At 46.4% G+C, this 15,867-nt stretch overlaps 1 protein-coding gene across 4 annotated transcripts; it reads right to left on the bottom strand.

Moving 5' to 3' along the window:
• Nucleotides 1-412: 412 nt before the first annotated feature.
• Nucleotides 413-13,492, bottom strand: pthlha (parathyroid hormone-like hormone a). 4 transcript variants are annotated; one of them, XM_041072491.2, is made up of 5 exons: nucleotides 11,846-13,491; nucleotides 8,313-9,176; nucleotides 4,024-4,145; nucleotides 1,184-1,720; nucleotides 413-995 (listed from the first exon to the last, which is right to left on the bottom strand). In XM_041072491.2, exons 3-4 carry the CDS (start codon nucleotides 4,128-4,130, stop codon nucleotides 1,207-1,209), a joined length of 621 nt encoding a protein of 206 aa, XP_040928425.1. In that variant the 5' UTR covers nucleotides 4,131-4,145; nucleotides 8,313-9,176; nucleotides 11,846-13,491; the 3' UTR covers nucleotides 413-995; nucleotides 1,184-1,206. The 4 variants fall into 4 exon arrangements, with proteins under 4 accessions (XP_040928425.1, XP_055368099.1, XP_029018831.1 ...); XM_055512124.1 differs by having other exon boundaries at nucleotides 8,313-8,438; XM_029162998.3 differs by lacking the exon at nucleotides 8,313-9,176 and having other exon boundaries at nucleotides 11,846-13,492.
• Between the last annotated feature and the right edge of the window lie 2,375 nt (nucleotides 13,493-15,867).

Raw genomic sequence — 15,867 nt, 5'->3', positions numbered from 1 at the left:
TCAAAGGTGAGTCCTCAGCACTGACCTTCTTAATGTAAGCCCCTCCCACTGCTGGTCTGGTCATCTGGACCTGCCGTTACAGATCCATATTAGAATGAGGGAGTTTAAAATCCTGGATCTGACGGGAGATGTCTAAAAGTTTCCCACGCTGCCGCCCCATGAATTTCCCCGCTACACAGACACACTGGGACTATCCATGACTTTTGGCTCATTCCTCCGGGCAGCGTCCAAACTCTCAGGCCCAGCTGGATTATAACAGACATCTGGGTTCTGCAGGAACCACAGCAGCTCATGTCTTTGTCAAAGATGTGTAACAAACAGAAACTTAAACAGAAAGTTTAAGGAGCTCTGACAAAACGAGGAGTGCTGTAAAAACTAGTAGTGAACCCAAGATGTGACATGAACGACACAGGAGACAGAGAAAGTTACTGTCAAACATTTAATCTGTTCAGAACAGAGTGTTAACCTCAGTGCAAGTGCCAAAAACAGCCGTATGGAGCCGAGATTGGTTTATGTACATGTGAATGCTGGAAGCTGAGCAGGTCCAGGAAGACACAGAGACAGCGAAGGCAGCAGGAAGGTCGATGTGAGCGATGACAAACGAAACCAGAAACAAGACAAAACATCATCTTTCTTCATTTAAGTCAACAACAAAAAATGAGTCAATGAAAAAAACTAATGGTATACATATTTATATTTATATATCTAAAGTGCATTATGGTACAAAAATATAGAAGGTCAGCAGCACCTCGATACATTTACAAAATAAATACACCATTCAGACAAAATAAATTACTGCAAAAAAATCTGACATGACTGCAATAAAAAAGAAAAAAAGCAAAGTTTCACAAGGGTTAAATCTGTTGCCCCACAGAGCTTCAATAAGGTTTTATTCATATTCTGCTATATTTAGAATATTTACACACAATAAATATTTTCCAATCTCTTTCCAAACAGTCACTGTTTAGGAGTCCAGTCCAAATGTCCGAAGGATTCTGTAACACAGACACCGAGGGTTAGAGTTACACACTTACAGAACAGGGACCAACTGGACCTGAAACCTGGCTTTACAGCTTGACTGAAGCTTTAGGATCAAGCTCTGTTCCTTTCTCTACATGTCTGGCTGCGAAACAGAAGCTGAGATTTGCCTCTGGATGCAGAGGCGTTGTGTCTGTGGACTCACCTTCGTCAGAGACTGACGGCGTCTTAAAGCAGGCCCAGCAGAGACCTCCACTCCAGGTGAAGGCCGCTTCCGGGTTCGTCCTCCACCCTCCAGCCCAGCGAGCGCGCCCTCCTCTTCCTCTTCTCGCCTTCCCGTTTCTTGCCGGACCTCCCTTTCTTCTTCTTCTTGCCCGGCGCTTTGAGGACGCTGTCTTTGTACGTCTGGGACTTGTTGGTCTCCTGCGGCAGGTTGGTGCCCTCCTCCTCGTCCACCCTGAAGCTGATGGGGAGGTTCTTGGTTCCTCCAGGAGGCTTAGAGTGCAGGGTGCTGCCGGTGGTGCTCAGGTTGATGCCGTGGCCGAGCCCGGGCAGGCCGGCGGCGCCGCCAGCGCCGCTGCTGCTGCCGCCTCCACCTCCGCCGGCCGTCCGGAGGGCCAGGTCGCGGATCTCTGCGGTGTGGACTTCGTCCAGAAGCTCCTGCAGCCACATGCGACGCTTGAAGTCCTGCAGCGTCCGGCCTTTGTCGTGCATCAGCTGAGCGTGAGTCACGGAGCGTTTTCTGCAAAGCATCAAGATTGAAGATGATTCAGACTTTTACTGCAAACATTCCTTCATCTTCATCTCAGTGAAAAGACTTTCCTACACTTCTTTCAATTCTCAGATAAAACAATTGTAAAGTTTTATCATCGAAAGATTCTTGGACATTTGTAAAATAAAAATATCTGAATATTTTCAATTCAAGTTTTCATTCATTTCTGATAAGCCGATGGGACAAACATTCCTCGGACGTTACACAATGTCCTGAACACACAGAGATAAACCAAGAACGTCACTTATTCTGTTTGATCAAGTTATTTAGTTTTTGGGGTTCTGTTTTAGCCTCATATTTGATATCAGGTAGATCAGGTGAACTGAAAAATAAAGATCCTTTTTTTAATGTGTGTAAAACAAATGTGGACTAATTGGTGGACTAGTGTTTCACCAGCAGGAGGCAGCAGCAGCAAACAAACCACACGCCAGACGCTGTCTAATTAATGCTGCTTCAAACTATTGAGACGGGTTAATGTCACAGGTGTCGCTCAAGTTGGTGTAATTGAATCCATCCAAGCCACAACCACCACCTGCATCTTTAGCCAACGTCTGTTCAGACGCCTCAGCTTCAACATCCACAACGATGCAGGCAAGAAACATTATCCTCCCCCTGCTGCCGCTGAGCTACGGAGCCCGACCCAGGACGCAGCATCTCCAGCTCTGCCACTGCTCCCAGTCCAACCCGTTATCTTTCCAGCACCAAGGTCCGGGCCTGGCTTTGCTTTTCTGCGGTGTTGTGTTACGCAGGGAAAACAGAGCCACAGAGCTCGGCACGAAGCCTGGGAACCTCCAGGCACCGGTGCCAGGTGTCTGAACACACAAACAGAGCCGCTCGGGTGGGCGGCGAGGATTCACGGGGCGACTGACCCGAGTCTCTGTGTTCAGCCCCCCAGCGTGACAGTAATAATAATATCCTGAACCCAACTCACCTCCCGACACCGAGGGAGCCCAGCAGCTTGTGTTTATACGCATACAGAGATTTCCTGAGAAAACCACGGCCTTTGAAAAGTGATCTGGTTCTGTTTTTGCCTTTAATAACGCTCACATCAAAGTGAGGAGGGAGAGGAACACGGCCCAGAAACATCCTGAGGCCTCGTTCTACCTGATGCTAATTGTTTCTCTCTGTGGGCGAGGAATGAAAGGAGGAGAGCGCTCGCTGAACCAGCTCCGCCTGCGTCTGATGCTTTGGCTCATCTCCGATATCGACTCCCTGATGTTCGCTCATAATCACAAAAACTGGGGTTCTGATCCCGGAGGCGCTCCAGCGGCGTGGTTCAGATCTGTGGGGGCTAATGAGATGGTTCTGCTGTGTTTAAAGATTTCTTGTGAATCACATCTTTGTTTTAAAGCCATTAGGACGCACAGAACCAGAACCAGGTTCAAAACTCTAACAGAACTATTGGACAAGGCTTCTGATTATTGTGTTTATCTTGTGAATATTAAAAAAATAAGTGAAATAAACAAAGTGATGCCTTAAAGCATCGATAATGTGTTCAGACGTAAAACTAAGATCACATTAACCTTCACAGAATCAGTTTGTGGGTTTGGTTGAATGTTCGTTTATTCCCTCTGCATGAACACAACAGGCCCCACACGCGTTCACCTAAACCCAGACAACACAAGGTTTGAATCACTTTAAACGCTCGCGCTCTTCCTCCAGCAACTGCCACCACCAAAATGCGTTTCAGATGTGATCCGTCTCCCCCGAGACGCCGGCTTAATTCAGCCAGAGAGGCCAGAAGCGAAGAGGGAAAATCTCACTTCCAGAGTCCAAGAAGCAGCATCCTCCCACTGATTCATTAAAATCTGCCTCAGCGATATTATCTTTCCACAGGGGAAAAGCTCTCAACGTGTGTTTAGCATTCTGGCTTAACAACTTGAAAGAACATTTATTCTGCTTGGCATCAAACACCTCAGCAGGAGCAGCAGGTTTGGTTTGGGCGGCTGCCGAGCCAAACATCAGCATTATTCATTTCCCTCCTTTGCAAAGACTTAAAGTCTTTGTTCAGAGATGGATCCCAGCAGCAGAGGCAGCTCCAGGACGCTGGTGTGAAAGCGACACTGGAGGTCAGAGGGTTCCAGACGGCTCTGGGACTTTATCACAGGCCGACGGCTCTGCTTTGGGTAAACATGCAGGTGGGCGCGGGCGAAGCGGCAGCTGCCAGCTCACAACACAAATCAACACATTTTCCAGGCTGCGCTCGCCCACCGCGCAGATGGAAACACGCAAACATCACTGAAAAGATCATCTGAAGGTTGAGCCACACTCACATTCTGCTGCTCAGGGCATCGATGGGTCGTCCGTAGTGCGGCACCGGGGAGCAGAGCAGGAACAGAGCCAAGCACCACTGCTGCAGAGCTCTGCTGGACAGGAACATGCTGGAGACGAGGTTCTGCGGAGAGACAAACGGACGCGGTGAGAGATCGGAACATCTCCGCTCAGACAGAGGTTCTCAGCTGCTGCAATCACAGAAACCAGTCCAGCGTGTTTCACAGCAAATTCCACATTAAGCCACAACAAAGCTGCAAGTAAACAAAGCAAATCAAAAGGAGCTAGAAGAAACTTACTTTCCCACAGCAGCCAGACAAACTCATTCACTCAGGTCCTCTCTCAAACTTTCCAGTCTGACTTTTCACCGCAAATGTGTGAGGAGGGAATCCAGGAGATGACACCCTGAAAACAGACTAAAGAATCCCCACGAGCCCAAAGATCCAGGGTTTAGGTTCCTCAGTCTGAAAACTCCTTCAAGTCCGATTTGTCCAGCTGCAGCTCCTGGCGTCCTGTGCTCCAAAGGTGAGTGAGGAGCTGCTGCTGCTGCTGCTGCTGCTGCAGGTCGCTCTGATGGGAACGTTTGCTGCATGTTGCCTGAGCAGGTCAGAGGCGAAGAGGAAGGGGAGGACTAACACAGAGGACGGCCTCCATCAGGTCTCTGCCCACAGAGCGCGAGCTGGAGAAGGAAGGTGGCGCTCAAGCAGAACTCAGCGAGTCGCTGCAGGTCAATTAGAGAACAGCTGTATTCTCCCACCGTACAACGGGAGGCAGAGCTCCTCTCCTGTGGAACCAGCTCCCTGCCCAGGTCGTGATAATCACAATGAAAGGCTTGCTGTACTGTATGTGGGATTTGCTGGGTTTAGTTGTGGATATGAACAAAGTTGCTGAGCGTTCACCAAGCTCAGCATGAAGACGCCCCAGCCAGGCCGCTTCCTCTGACCCATTACATTATGTCCATCTGCTCAATGACTCAGGAATGAATGAAGGATATAATTACATCATCCACACTCGGAATCTGCTGCCACCACGGACCGTCACTGAACAGGAAACACATGGAGCTAAGGCGCAACACTAAACAAGGAGCCAACAGACTGTGACCATGAAACCAGGACCTGCCTCCCACAATGAGAACCATCATGGTTCTGTGCAGAAGCTGGACCCTGGGTGGAGCCGTGTCACTGTGGTCTTCATGTAGGAGCCCCCTGGACTCTGCAGTGATGTGTAGACCGGACCTGACAGGCAGAACCGGCTCCACAGTGCTCTGGCTACAATCAGTCCAACACGGTGACACCACAGCTTCAAAGGAGACCCTGAATCTGTTCAGTCAATAAAGACCATAATGAAGCATTGCGTTATTTATCTGTCTTTGTGTTACAAAGGCTCAACTGTTCCACATCCACTGACACCAGTAATGGTAGCAAACATTCACCTTCCTTCTGCTGTCAAGACTCTCCATTGCTGGATTTACACGCATAACATCAAGTTCGCAGCTTTGATGCCATAAACAAAACACAGATTTTCCATGGGTGGTGTAATGCTTAGCACCGTTGCCTCGCAGCAGCCGGGCTCCGTTCCAGATGTTGTTCCTCCCACCGTCCACAGACATGCATGTCCTCAGCCGATTGTGGGTCTGTATACATGGGTCATGAGGCGTGGGTCCAGGGTGGACCCGCCTCTCACCAGAGATAAGCTCCTCCCACTCATGCATGCGAAGCCAGTGTGTCAGGACTTTAACACTTCCTGTCACTATAATGACATCAAAGACAGAACCTGCACAAACTCCCTCACACGGCCCTCAGACAAACGCGGCGGCAGCACCGCCGCCTCCTCAGCTCTGACTGACACGTGTTGAAACATCAGCAATGCGTTCCAGCTGTCGCAGACCTCAGAGGATCCAGTCCCACTCGCACTCAGCGGGACTTATCTCAGCCTGGACCCCCCAAAACTTTGTGTGGAAATCATTTGTGGGGAAAAATGTTTACACAAGTATGTGCCATCAACATTTCACACGTTTGGAGCAGAGATTTATGAGTAGTTGTACATTTTTTCTATCCCACTAGGACGTTTGAAGCATGTTTAGAATCAAGCGCTGCGTGATTAATGTTCCTTACGTTGCAGCCAGTCCACGTCTTTGTGATGCAAACTTCATACAAAGACGTTTTTGATTTCTGTGTTGGAACGTGAAACCGTTAAACAATAGCTGATTGATTTGCTTTTAAACAGGCCACAGCAGGATGGAAGATGGAAAACGCTTCAGCCAAGTAAAAACATACATGTTATAATTCCTAAGTTGGGTCCAGTGAATCACCAGCAGCATCTGAGGCTGTGACAGGACCCGGGTGGTTTAGTCTGGTTCTGGGGTCAGTGCGGGTCAGGGTTCCACCTCCTCCACCGATCTGCAGAGCATCCGTAGGAAGCAGCCTGTGGCGCTGAGGTGGAGCTCAGCGAGCGTCACACGGGCAGTGAGAGTGTTACTCACACTGTGTTTTCAATTTACTCAATTACCTCCACATTTGCTTTATTGATGCGTCCTTGATTTCTGCCCAGAAACAGCAGCCTGACTGTAAAGGTCAGTGCGTGGACATTAAAACACACAATGAGCACATTATTTGTGGGCTGACGGCAGACGCCTGCCAGCGCGGCGCCTGCACGCGCCGGTCCGACACACCTTCCTGCTGCTCTTCGTTCATTAAGGATGAACTGCTGCTCCTCCACTCAAACACAGGCCAACAAAAGGAAACACTATCGGTGCTGGACCCTCAGCTTCAGCCTGTGAAAGCTAATTTACCTGCATGTAAACAGGTAGAGGGGAGCGGGCTTTTCCTGGCAGCGCGGCTGGTGGGTCAGAGCCAGGAAAGCTGTTTCACATTCATAGAAAATTGCTGTGTTTTGGCAAAGCACGACATACACAAAACAAATGTGGGCTTTTAATCTAGCCCCCCCCCCTGCTCCACACAAAGGCATGTACTGTTGGCCCACCCCCCAACCAACAGTGGTTCTGATATACAGGACGCTAACCCGTCAGGTAACACCTCCTTTATGAGACTCAGCTCCTCATGTATAGACCCACTGGTTCCTCCTCCTCCTCTGCTTCTCACGGCTCTGCTCCAGTGTCGGGACAAATATCAGGCTGTTAAAACAGTTCAAACGATCACAGCTGTCAGTAAAACTCCTAAAAGTCACACCCCGCAGGACGAGTTAACGGGGCTCTAATGGGGAAAAACAAGGGGCTTTGTTCCCCCAGTAGCTGAGGAGCAGGGGGGGGCGATGAGCGAAGAACGATGAGGGGGGACGGGGAACGAGGGGAGACTCCTCTGGCTCACATTAACCTCTGACTTAGATCCCAGCAGTGACATCACACACAGGAATTCGGGAATGAACTGAATTTGTTTGGATGGGACGGACACAAACTAGTTTCTCTCCTTCGGCCTCAAACCTAGCAGTGGAACCACTGGAACCACTGGGCGACCACAAATAGCTGCAGCAGCAGCTTGCAGAGGTTTCCTGCTCCACTCTGACCCTGTGACCATCTGACACATGAGAAAGTCGCCCACACAAGTGCAGCGTTCACTCTAAAAACAGCTTTCTGCCAACTCATCTGCTGGTGAACGACCGTGGGACGCACACACAGAAAGTATCACAATTAAAAAAAGAACAGCAGCCTGGTTAGAAGGGAGTCTGAGTGGCCTCAAATGGGATGAGGTGCCGGCAGTCTCCCGTCATCAGATGTGTGGACATAATTTACCACTGTGGCATGTTTCTGCACTCCATTAGTCTGATTACGGTTCGATGCCGGTGTTAATGGACAGAGGAGCCGTTTCATGCAGCGTCATCCTGAGCAGCCGATGAGCTGCGTTAACACTAACGATGGACTGATCCTGAGGGGAAATGTCACCAGCCTCCTCCTCCATCTGACTTCACCTAAGAAACACCAGCAAACGAGGGAACGAGCATTGAACCGAAGCAAAAACTGTCACATTTAGGAAAAGCAAAAAGTCTAAAAGCTGGATATTTAAACTGGATTATAACAGCAAAGCGAACAGCAGGTAAGGAAGCTCTGCATCTGACAAGCAGCTGCTCAAATTCAGACCTTTCTGAAATCCCACAATGTCCTTTACCTCTTGTGGAATCTTTGTAAACTTCAGAACACACTTTCGGAGCTAGAACACTGACTGATTGGAAGCAGTCAGAGCCCGGCCACCACAGGAACCACCGGTCTGGGCCCGTGGTTCCTGACAAAGAAAGCCTTCACTGAGTCTGAGACCAGGTCTGAGCCAGCATTTCTTACCTGGGTCTGAGGTCCTGGCTGCACTGAGACAGAAGAGTCAGACGCGATCAGTCATTACAAGGATCCTCTGAGGGGAAGGAGTCCTCTGGTCCCACGCTGGAGAGTGACTGCTCCCTTCGCTGGGTCCTGAAGGTTGGAAAAGCTTTTTTAAAGAAGGTTGAGCCCGCCTGCTGACATCACCGCTGCCTCACCGTAGCAGAAGAATCCATGAAGCTGAATATGTAATTAGATGGATGAACTTACTCATGTTCCTCCCTCCCTCCCACGTTCCCGTCCTCAGACACAGCTCCAGCTCCTAATGACATGCGACTGCTCTCGTGGGGTTTGGTCTCCGGACGGTGGTTTTGTGGTGGCTTTGCTCTCACTTTGTTTCACATCGATCATGTTGTACGTCACTGAGGCGCATGTTAATTCACCCTCTACTGTTGTTTCTACACCTACCTAAACTTTACTGGGGCACATTAATGTCATCATTGGAAGCCAATGTTGAGACGGAGGAGTCTCGGCTGGGCGTCTGTGTTTGTGTCTCACTTTAAATCTACTGTATTAAATAATGAGCCCTGGTCACTGCCTGGAGGTGGAGGCACCTCCAACTCTCCAAAACATGCTAGTAGTGGTTTTGGTGCTGCTTGCGTAGCATCTCCCCTCATCTCCAACGCTCGTTTCCAGTGGTGCCATCTGGTTTGAGGTTCTCTATGTTTAGCAGAGGCTCATGGTTTGAGTTGTGAACGCCAGGTCACACGGGACTGAAGCCAGATGCTGCCGTCCTGACATTTCCCGTCCTCACTGTACAGAGCTGTATACTGACCCAGGGAAAAGCCTCTTCACTTCATGCTACTCTGTGACCTGGCCTAAGTAATAAGGCTGCAAATTAAAAGCAGAGTGTAAAAGAAAGATTTCAGGCTAAGACAAACATTTAAGTGATTGTGTAATGAGATGCAGCTACAAATCCACTGACATTCTTGTTTTCGAGTGAAATCTCAGCCAGCGGACATCAATGCTACACCTGTGTCACATTCAAAAGGGAGACGCTGTGTTGCCAAAACGTCATGAAAACGGGCAAAGTGATAATCAGTCAAATTCAGCAGCTCCGACAGATCGGGACGCTGCTCGTGACTTATTCACTTCACTGGTGGATCAGCTTCAGAATTGCAACAGTCAGAGTCCAACTGGTCATTGCATATTTGAGTCTGATAGGTTTATTTAATAAAGTTTAATAGTCAGACAGTGCTTTAACCAGACCCCAGTCCTTGGACCCACCCAGACACAGGAAACATGGCTCCACACAGCAGATGTTCACCTGCTCCTAGGCCAAAAACAGAGGACCCAGTAACACTATGACATTAAAGTGAAGCCATGTTGATTACAACATGTGATAAACCTTTGAATGAGTTTTATTGCAGTGACGTAAGCTCGGTCATGTTCTAACAGTGGCTCGCATTCCTTATATAATAAAGACAAGTAGCTAGAAAACGGTCAAACGCAGGTTGACTGTCCCTGTGACGGTGATGAAGGCTGAACCCGTCCCTCTGAGCATGAGCGTCGTTCAGCTTCATTAGCCATCAACAAGCCGGAATTAAATTATAAGTCCTAATGAGACATCCGGCCGATGCCTGATGCTGTTACTACTATCAAAGAACAAAGACTAAAGATAGAAACCGCACAGTGAACTGAAACTAACATGATGACGTGAAGCATTATCATTAGCCAGAGCCAGTCCAGCATGAGTGTTCATGAAGATGAAAACATCTGCACAGACGCTTTATTAACTGCCTCGTTCTAATGAATCACTCAGTGATAAGTTCAACCGCAGCCAGACTCCACATGAATCCAGTTCAAAGTCTCAGAACAACGTATAAACTTAACAAGAAGAGAATACAGTTGGTTTTAAAACGCGGGACCACACAAACTTCACACGAGCACCGAGAACATGACACGAGTCAAAGAGCCTGGCTCATAATCACACGTAGCTGAGTGGGACCATGTTTGATGAAGGTTTCACTGGGTGCAACATCTAATTGCAATTTCCTGATGCAGCAAACGCTCATGATTCAGTTTGCTGAACCTCAAGTAGGACACTGGTGAATACTCGATCAGACCTACGGGAGTCGCCGTCTTTCATCCGTCCTCAGTGCTTCACCAGATGCATACAGCTACACACAGCACACGTTTTCCATACAGCTAATCACATTCTTCTGCATGTGACTTATTACCCTTCACAGATCTTCTATAGTGTCTTTGGAATGGGAAAATACTTAAACACAATCTTACATCTTCATCTCCTTGACAATAAAAACATGTTTATCCACAGAAGTGGTCACGAGTGTGTGGCATTAAAGAGCAGCCTATGTTGGTGTGTTTCTGTTCCCACCATGACTCAGTGAGCATATATTATTGCTGATCCCCTCTGTCAGCTCTCCTGTGTCGTCCAATATGGTTTCACTCAGTTAGATTTCATGCCCGAAATAGTCAAGGAGCTAGAAAATTAAAACACAATGTGAAGCATACAGTAACAGCTGACATCCCTTCATCACCCTCCAGCGCTGTACTGACACATCTCACTTACAGTACTGACCACTGGCTGCGGAGTGGGAGACGCAGCAACAGAAACTGAACAACATGATGTCTGTTGGACATCTCTAAAGAATCTGGTCTAATTGTCTATCAGCTTAATGCATTTCTGCAAAAACAAACCAATTAAGTAGAAAAGTCAAGCTACATGGACTCAGACAGAACTGTAGAGCGCTCCGAGAGTACAGCACAGATGTTGGCTGACGTTACAGATGTTTATCATGAGAAGAAAATGTCAGCTAAAGCTTCAGTTTTGCTTTTTTACCTATTGAATTTAGAACAAACAAACATAACTTTCACAGCCAGATGTCCTCTAAAGATGAATTCTTATACATAAAATGAAAACAGAAACCTAATTATTAAGCTACTGATGTGTCAGGACATTGTGAGCACAGTCCAAAATCATTAAGGGCCAGATTCAGGAAGAACTGAGCAGAATTAGGAAATATAACCAAAGTACTTGAGCCAGTTTATGAAAGACCTATGAAAAGAGGTCTTTTAACACTTAACATATTGAGCAGTGGTTCCTGATTCAGGATCTGTTCCCGTTTTTCTCCGCACACAACTTTACAGAAGAACTGAAATCAAATAAATCACCATCTTTAAATCCTGTGTCGCCCCATTAATGAACTATTAGGCTCCTTCACATCACAACACATGGAAAGTCACTGTGGACACGCTCGAGCAGCCTCCACACACTTAAATCAACATGTCTGCTGCACTCTGCTATTAGCAGCACTATTTTATAGAGCTATTTATAGTAGCGGGAGCTGTCTGATTTGCTTTGCGTGGCGGAAAGTCAACTTGGAAATTGAAACGAACTAAAGACATGTGAAGCGAAGCCAAGCAGACGGCTCCACTACAGCAGAACCGTACGTTTTATTGGCTCTGTCCACATTCTCTTACAGCAACACATCCATCTGGATTTTAATATGTATCTGTATCATGGAGCTCACAATCACCTTCTTCTAGCCCGTTCTGAACTGGCACCGTCTGCAGACGTTTGCCTGGTGTGTCCCCGTGTTGCAGTGGAAGAAATGCAGCTGGAATTACAGATTGGTAGGCAGCTTCATCTCTGAGGACACCTTTGCACATGGAAAATACAGTAAAGCAGCCACAAGAAAAACAGCTCATCACACATCCACAGTAAATATTATGGAGACGAAGGTTAAAACTGAAAAAAAAATAGATGTCCATTTTTTAATTCAGAGAATTAGAAATAAGCTGAGTTGACAAAGGTCTAGGATTTCATGTTTTACTGAGTTGAAAACCAAGTGGCACAGCTGACACTAGAATTTAAAGACGCTACCTCAGGGTCCCTCAACCCACGGCAAGGCAATGCCTAAAACAGTGGGCTCACAAAGCAAACAACTATGATATATCTTAGGTAATACATCATAGTCCAGGTTCCCCACCTCTAGATTCTATTTTAAGAGTTTTTCCATCCCAAGCACAGACAGGGAAAGGCAGTTTGTAGTAAACAGGTTTTGCCTTGACCAAATTGTTTTTTACAAATTTATTGTTCACCACAGGTTTTCATTTAATCCTAAGTGCCTTATTAGAGCGTTTGTGTTTACGTTGCTACCTATTGGATGGCTTCATTGAGTGTCCACATTACATGTCTCACACCCTGACCTCTTGAGATTTTAGGGGAGCTCAACTGTCGTAGTAAAAATCTGAGTAAATCCCTTGGGGCCAGACAAGGCTGATTGGTTAATGCTATAATAACATAGCAGATTGAGAGTCATATTGGAAGAACACCGCAGTCAGACTGATCCCAACCCAGCCAATGTCGTGGTTTTGTGTGTTCACAGCTTCAAACACACTTAGCTCACTGCTCACAGGGTGTTTGGGTTTTCCCGCCGGAGGAGGAACAGTATGACGCAGGATTCCTCCCTTTTGGTGAAGTTTGTCAAAGAGCAGCAGAGAAAGACTTCCAACAAGTCCAAAGTTAGAAAACCTATTCGGTTGCTGTAAGTAGTCAGAATGACGGCTTGTGATGCAGAGTCCTGGATGCTCTCGTTGTTTCAGTGAGTCATTATCAGCCACCGAACCCAGAGCCATCTGAAGATCGACTGCACAGACTGTGGACATTCTGGATGTATTTATGCAAACAACTTGGTGTAGAAGATTAACATCGCCAAATATTAGCAGCTATATTATCATGTGAGATTGGTTTTCAATTAGTGGCTCTAAATAGTTGTGAACTCTGCAGTTTTCAAAGAGGAGAGACCAAGATAAAAAACACATCACCAAACTAGAAGGCTGAGTACTCAGCAGGGTCAAGGTCAGTCCAGGGGCTCGTTCCGGTTCGGCAGGCAGCACTGGGTCCACGATGAGCTGCCAGGTTTCTTCCTGCTCACCTGGATCCATAGCTAGCTGGGAGGCTAGCTAGCTAGTTAGCCCCAATGCTAACCCACAGTGTCCAACGGCAGCAGCTACAACAGCAGACGCTACAAACTCCAGCTCAACACTTATCGTCATCTTTAATCGTTTCTCTTCTACCTTTTTTAATTATATCTGTTTTTGTATTTCTGTGTCTTAAAGTTTAATGAAACTATCGCTCCTACCGCTCATTGCCCCGCTGGTTCCCGCCCCACATCCAATCACGTAACAGAGCTCATGGCGTCACGCGTCAATTCCCCAATCACCGATGAGAAACCCAACCGGTACGATAGCGTCCATTAACCAATTAATTAGGTCAATGTCGTTAAATTTCTTTGCCGCGCTCATACAGACTCCGTGTTTACATCCTGCTAAAAAAACGTTCAGCAACATATTTTATTGTGGGTTTGCAAAGATAATAAATTGGCTTCTATTTATGCAGCTTGATTTGAGATTCAAATTTTTCCACCAGTTGGAAAAACAGGAATGTTTATATCACTCCTCTTTTGGAGTTTCCGCTCTATTTTAATACTTGTTGGATGGAAACGGCCCCACTTTCCTTTACCTGATCAGTATTAGGACCCAAGAGTGGTTAAGCTGGGAGTCTGACCATGATGGTGGATGGTGATGAAGCCCACATCGTGACAAGTGACAAGGCCAACATTGTGAGAATGAGCTCATGCTTGTTCAGCGCCCAGACAAACAGCCTCCTGCTACGTCTCATTAACTCAGCCACAAGCAAGTCTTCATGTGATTTCACATGTAATGATCGATGAAGGCTCATAAATAGGCTAAGACGCCTGTTTCTGCAGCCCAGGTGAGTAGTTACCACTGTGATGGACTGTGGCAGCTCACGGGTGGCTGTGGATTATTGTGTATTGTTAGACTGAGCACACAGGTGTGTTACATAAAGATGGAAAAGTCCCTGAGTAGTAAATCAAATGTGCTATAGTGAGTGTTTGGTGTGTTTAAAACCACTGATGATAATCGTTACATCATCACACGTTAAAATAGAGTCTTAAAACAAAGTCAAAGATTGTAGTATTATATTATATAGAATAAAATAAAATATATATTATTGTCATCCCCCACTAAATTTGTCATTGACTAAATTACATTATGAAACATATCTAACTGTTGTTATTAATAATAATTAGGCAATTCAAATGTTTATTATAATTTTATTATTAGAAATAGATGAGAGGAAACTGACTGAAGACACTCTCACACTCTTCTCTGTGTTTGGCTTTGTTGGCTCTGCTTTAGCTAATATTTCCATTTTTTAATTGAAAAGTAAAGAAATGTCTAATAAAGATTCTTTATGTTTTTTCTGTATAAGTGAAAGACTGTAAAGCTCAATCACTTGCTCCTCATGGATCTGAATTCATCTAACCTAAAGTTCATCATGTGTAAAAACTGGATTTATGAGCAGACTTTCACACGTGGGCGACTCTGTGGATCCCCGATTACTGAGAAACCAACCACTCTCATGATCATTTTACTGTCAGCACAGAGGCGTTTATTATTTATTGACCTTTACGGGTTTTATTATCCCGTCGCCCGTGAGCCAGTTTGACCCAGGTTCAGTTTTTTAATGCAGAAATAATTGAAAACATTAAAAAAAGAACTTTTCTGGACGAGTGGTAATGAATATAAATCTGCTCGACTCCCTTTGGTCTGTTTGGCGAAACGGCATGTGGACTGTAAAACAGGACAGTAAACATGTCACAGAGAGAAATACATGTTCTTCATGTCTGAGCAACAACCAGAATGGACAAAAATCTGGGGAGCAAAACCAAAGAATTCTGTACACTGTTGAGTTATTTATGTTATTAATAAATATCAACTAAAACATCGGACAAAACAAACAGCTGTGAACAACACAGTTGATCCTGTTTGGACTAACAGAGAAAACACAAAGGAAGGTCTGTGATAATGTCACGACCTGATCCAAAGGGACTGTGTACTTGTACTTCTGTCAAATATCCACCATAGCTTCCTCGTCAAAGTAAAAACTTTTTAAATGAATGCTTGTTAGTAGTCCAGTTGCTCAGTAAGATCAAATGACCAATAGATTCACAGGCTTCATCAGAGGATTAATAATAGAAAGAGGAAGAAAGTATCTTTGACCTTCACACGTAAATGAAACCATGTGAGCCCAGAGGAACATAAGAAGCACTGATGTTGTGTAAGATGGCACCCGAGGAGCCAGCACTTTCCTTTTATTCTATTGATTTACTTCAGTGAGACGAGCCAGAGCCTCTGTGGCTCCCACACAAGCCAGTCTAGTTCAGAAAAGAAAAATCCACGTTACACAACAGAATATTGCTCTACAAACCAACATGTCACAACCAAAACCAAGTGGGTAACTGCTTGTATCACTGCAGACGTACATGTAGTGACATTGACCCCGACCTTTGACCTTTGATCCAAGTGAACAGCCTGAACACTCAGCACACCTCTGTCCCCACTGTGGACCCCCTCCCAGTAGCCCGTGTCCGGCCCTGGGGGCCCAGGCTAATTGAGGGCCTCCTGTTGGCTCCTGCTGGAGGCCCACACAGGCCAGACTCTCGGTTCTGCTCCCTAAACCTCAGGCACG

Source organism: Betta splendens, chromosome 9, assembly GCF_900634795.4.
Source record: "Betta splendens chromosome 9, fBetSpl5.4, whole genome shotgun sequence".
In the NCBI taxonomy this organism is placed as follows: Eukaryota; Metazoa; Chordata; class Actinopteri; order Anabantiformes; family Osphronemidae; genus Betta; species Betta splendens.
This window is presented reverse-complemented; position numbering and strand designations above follow the sequence as displayed.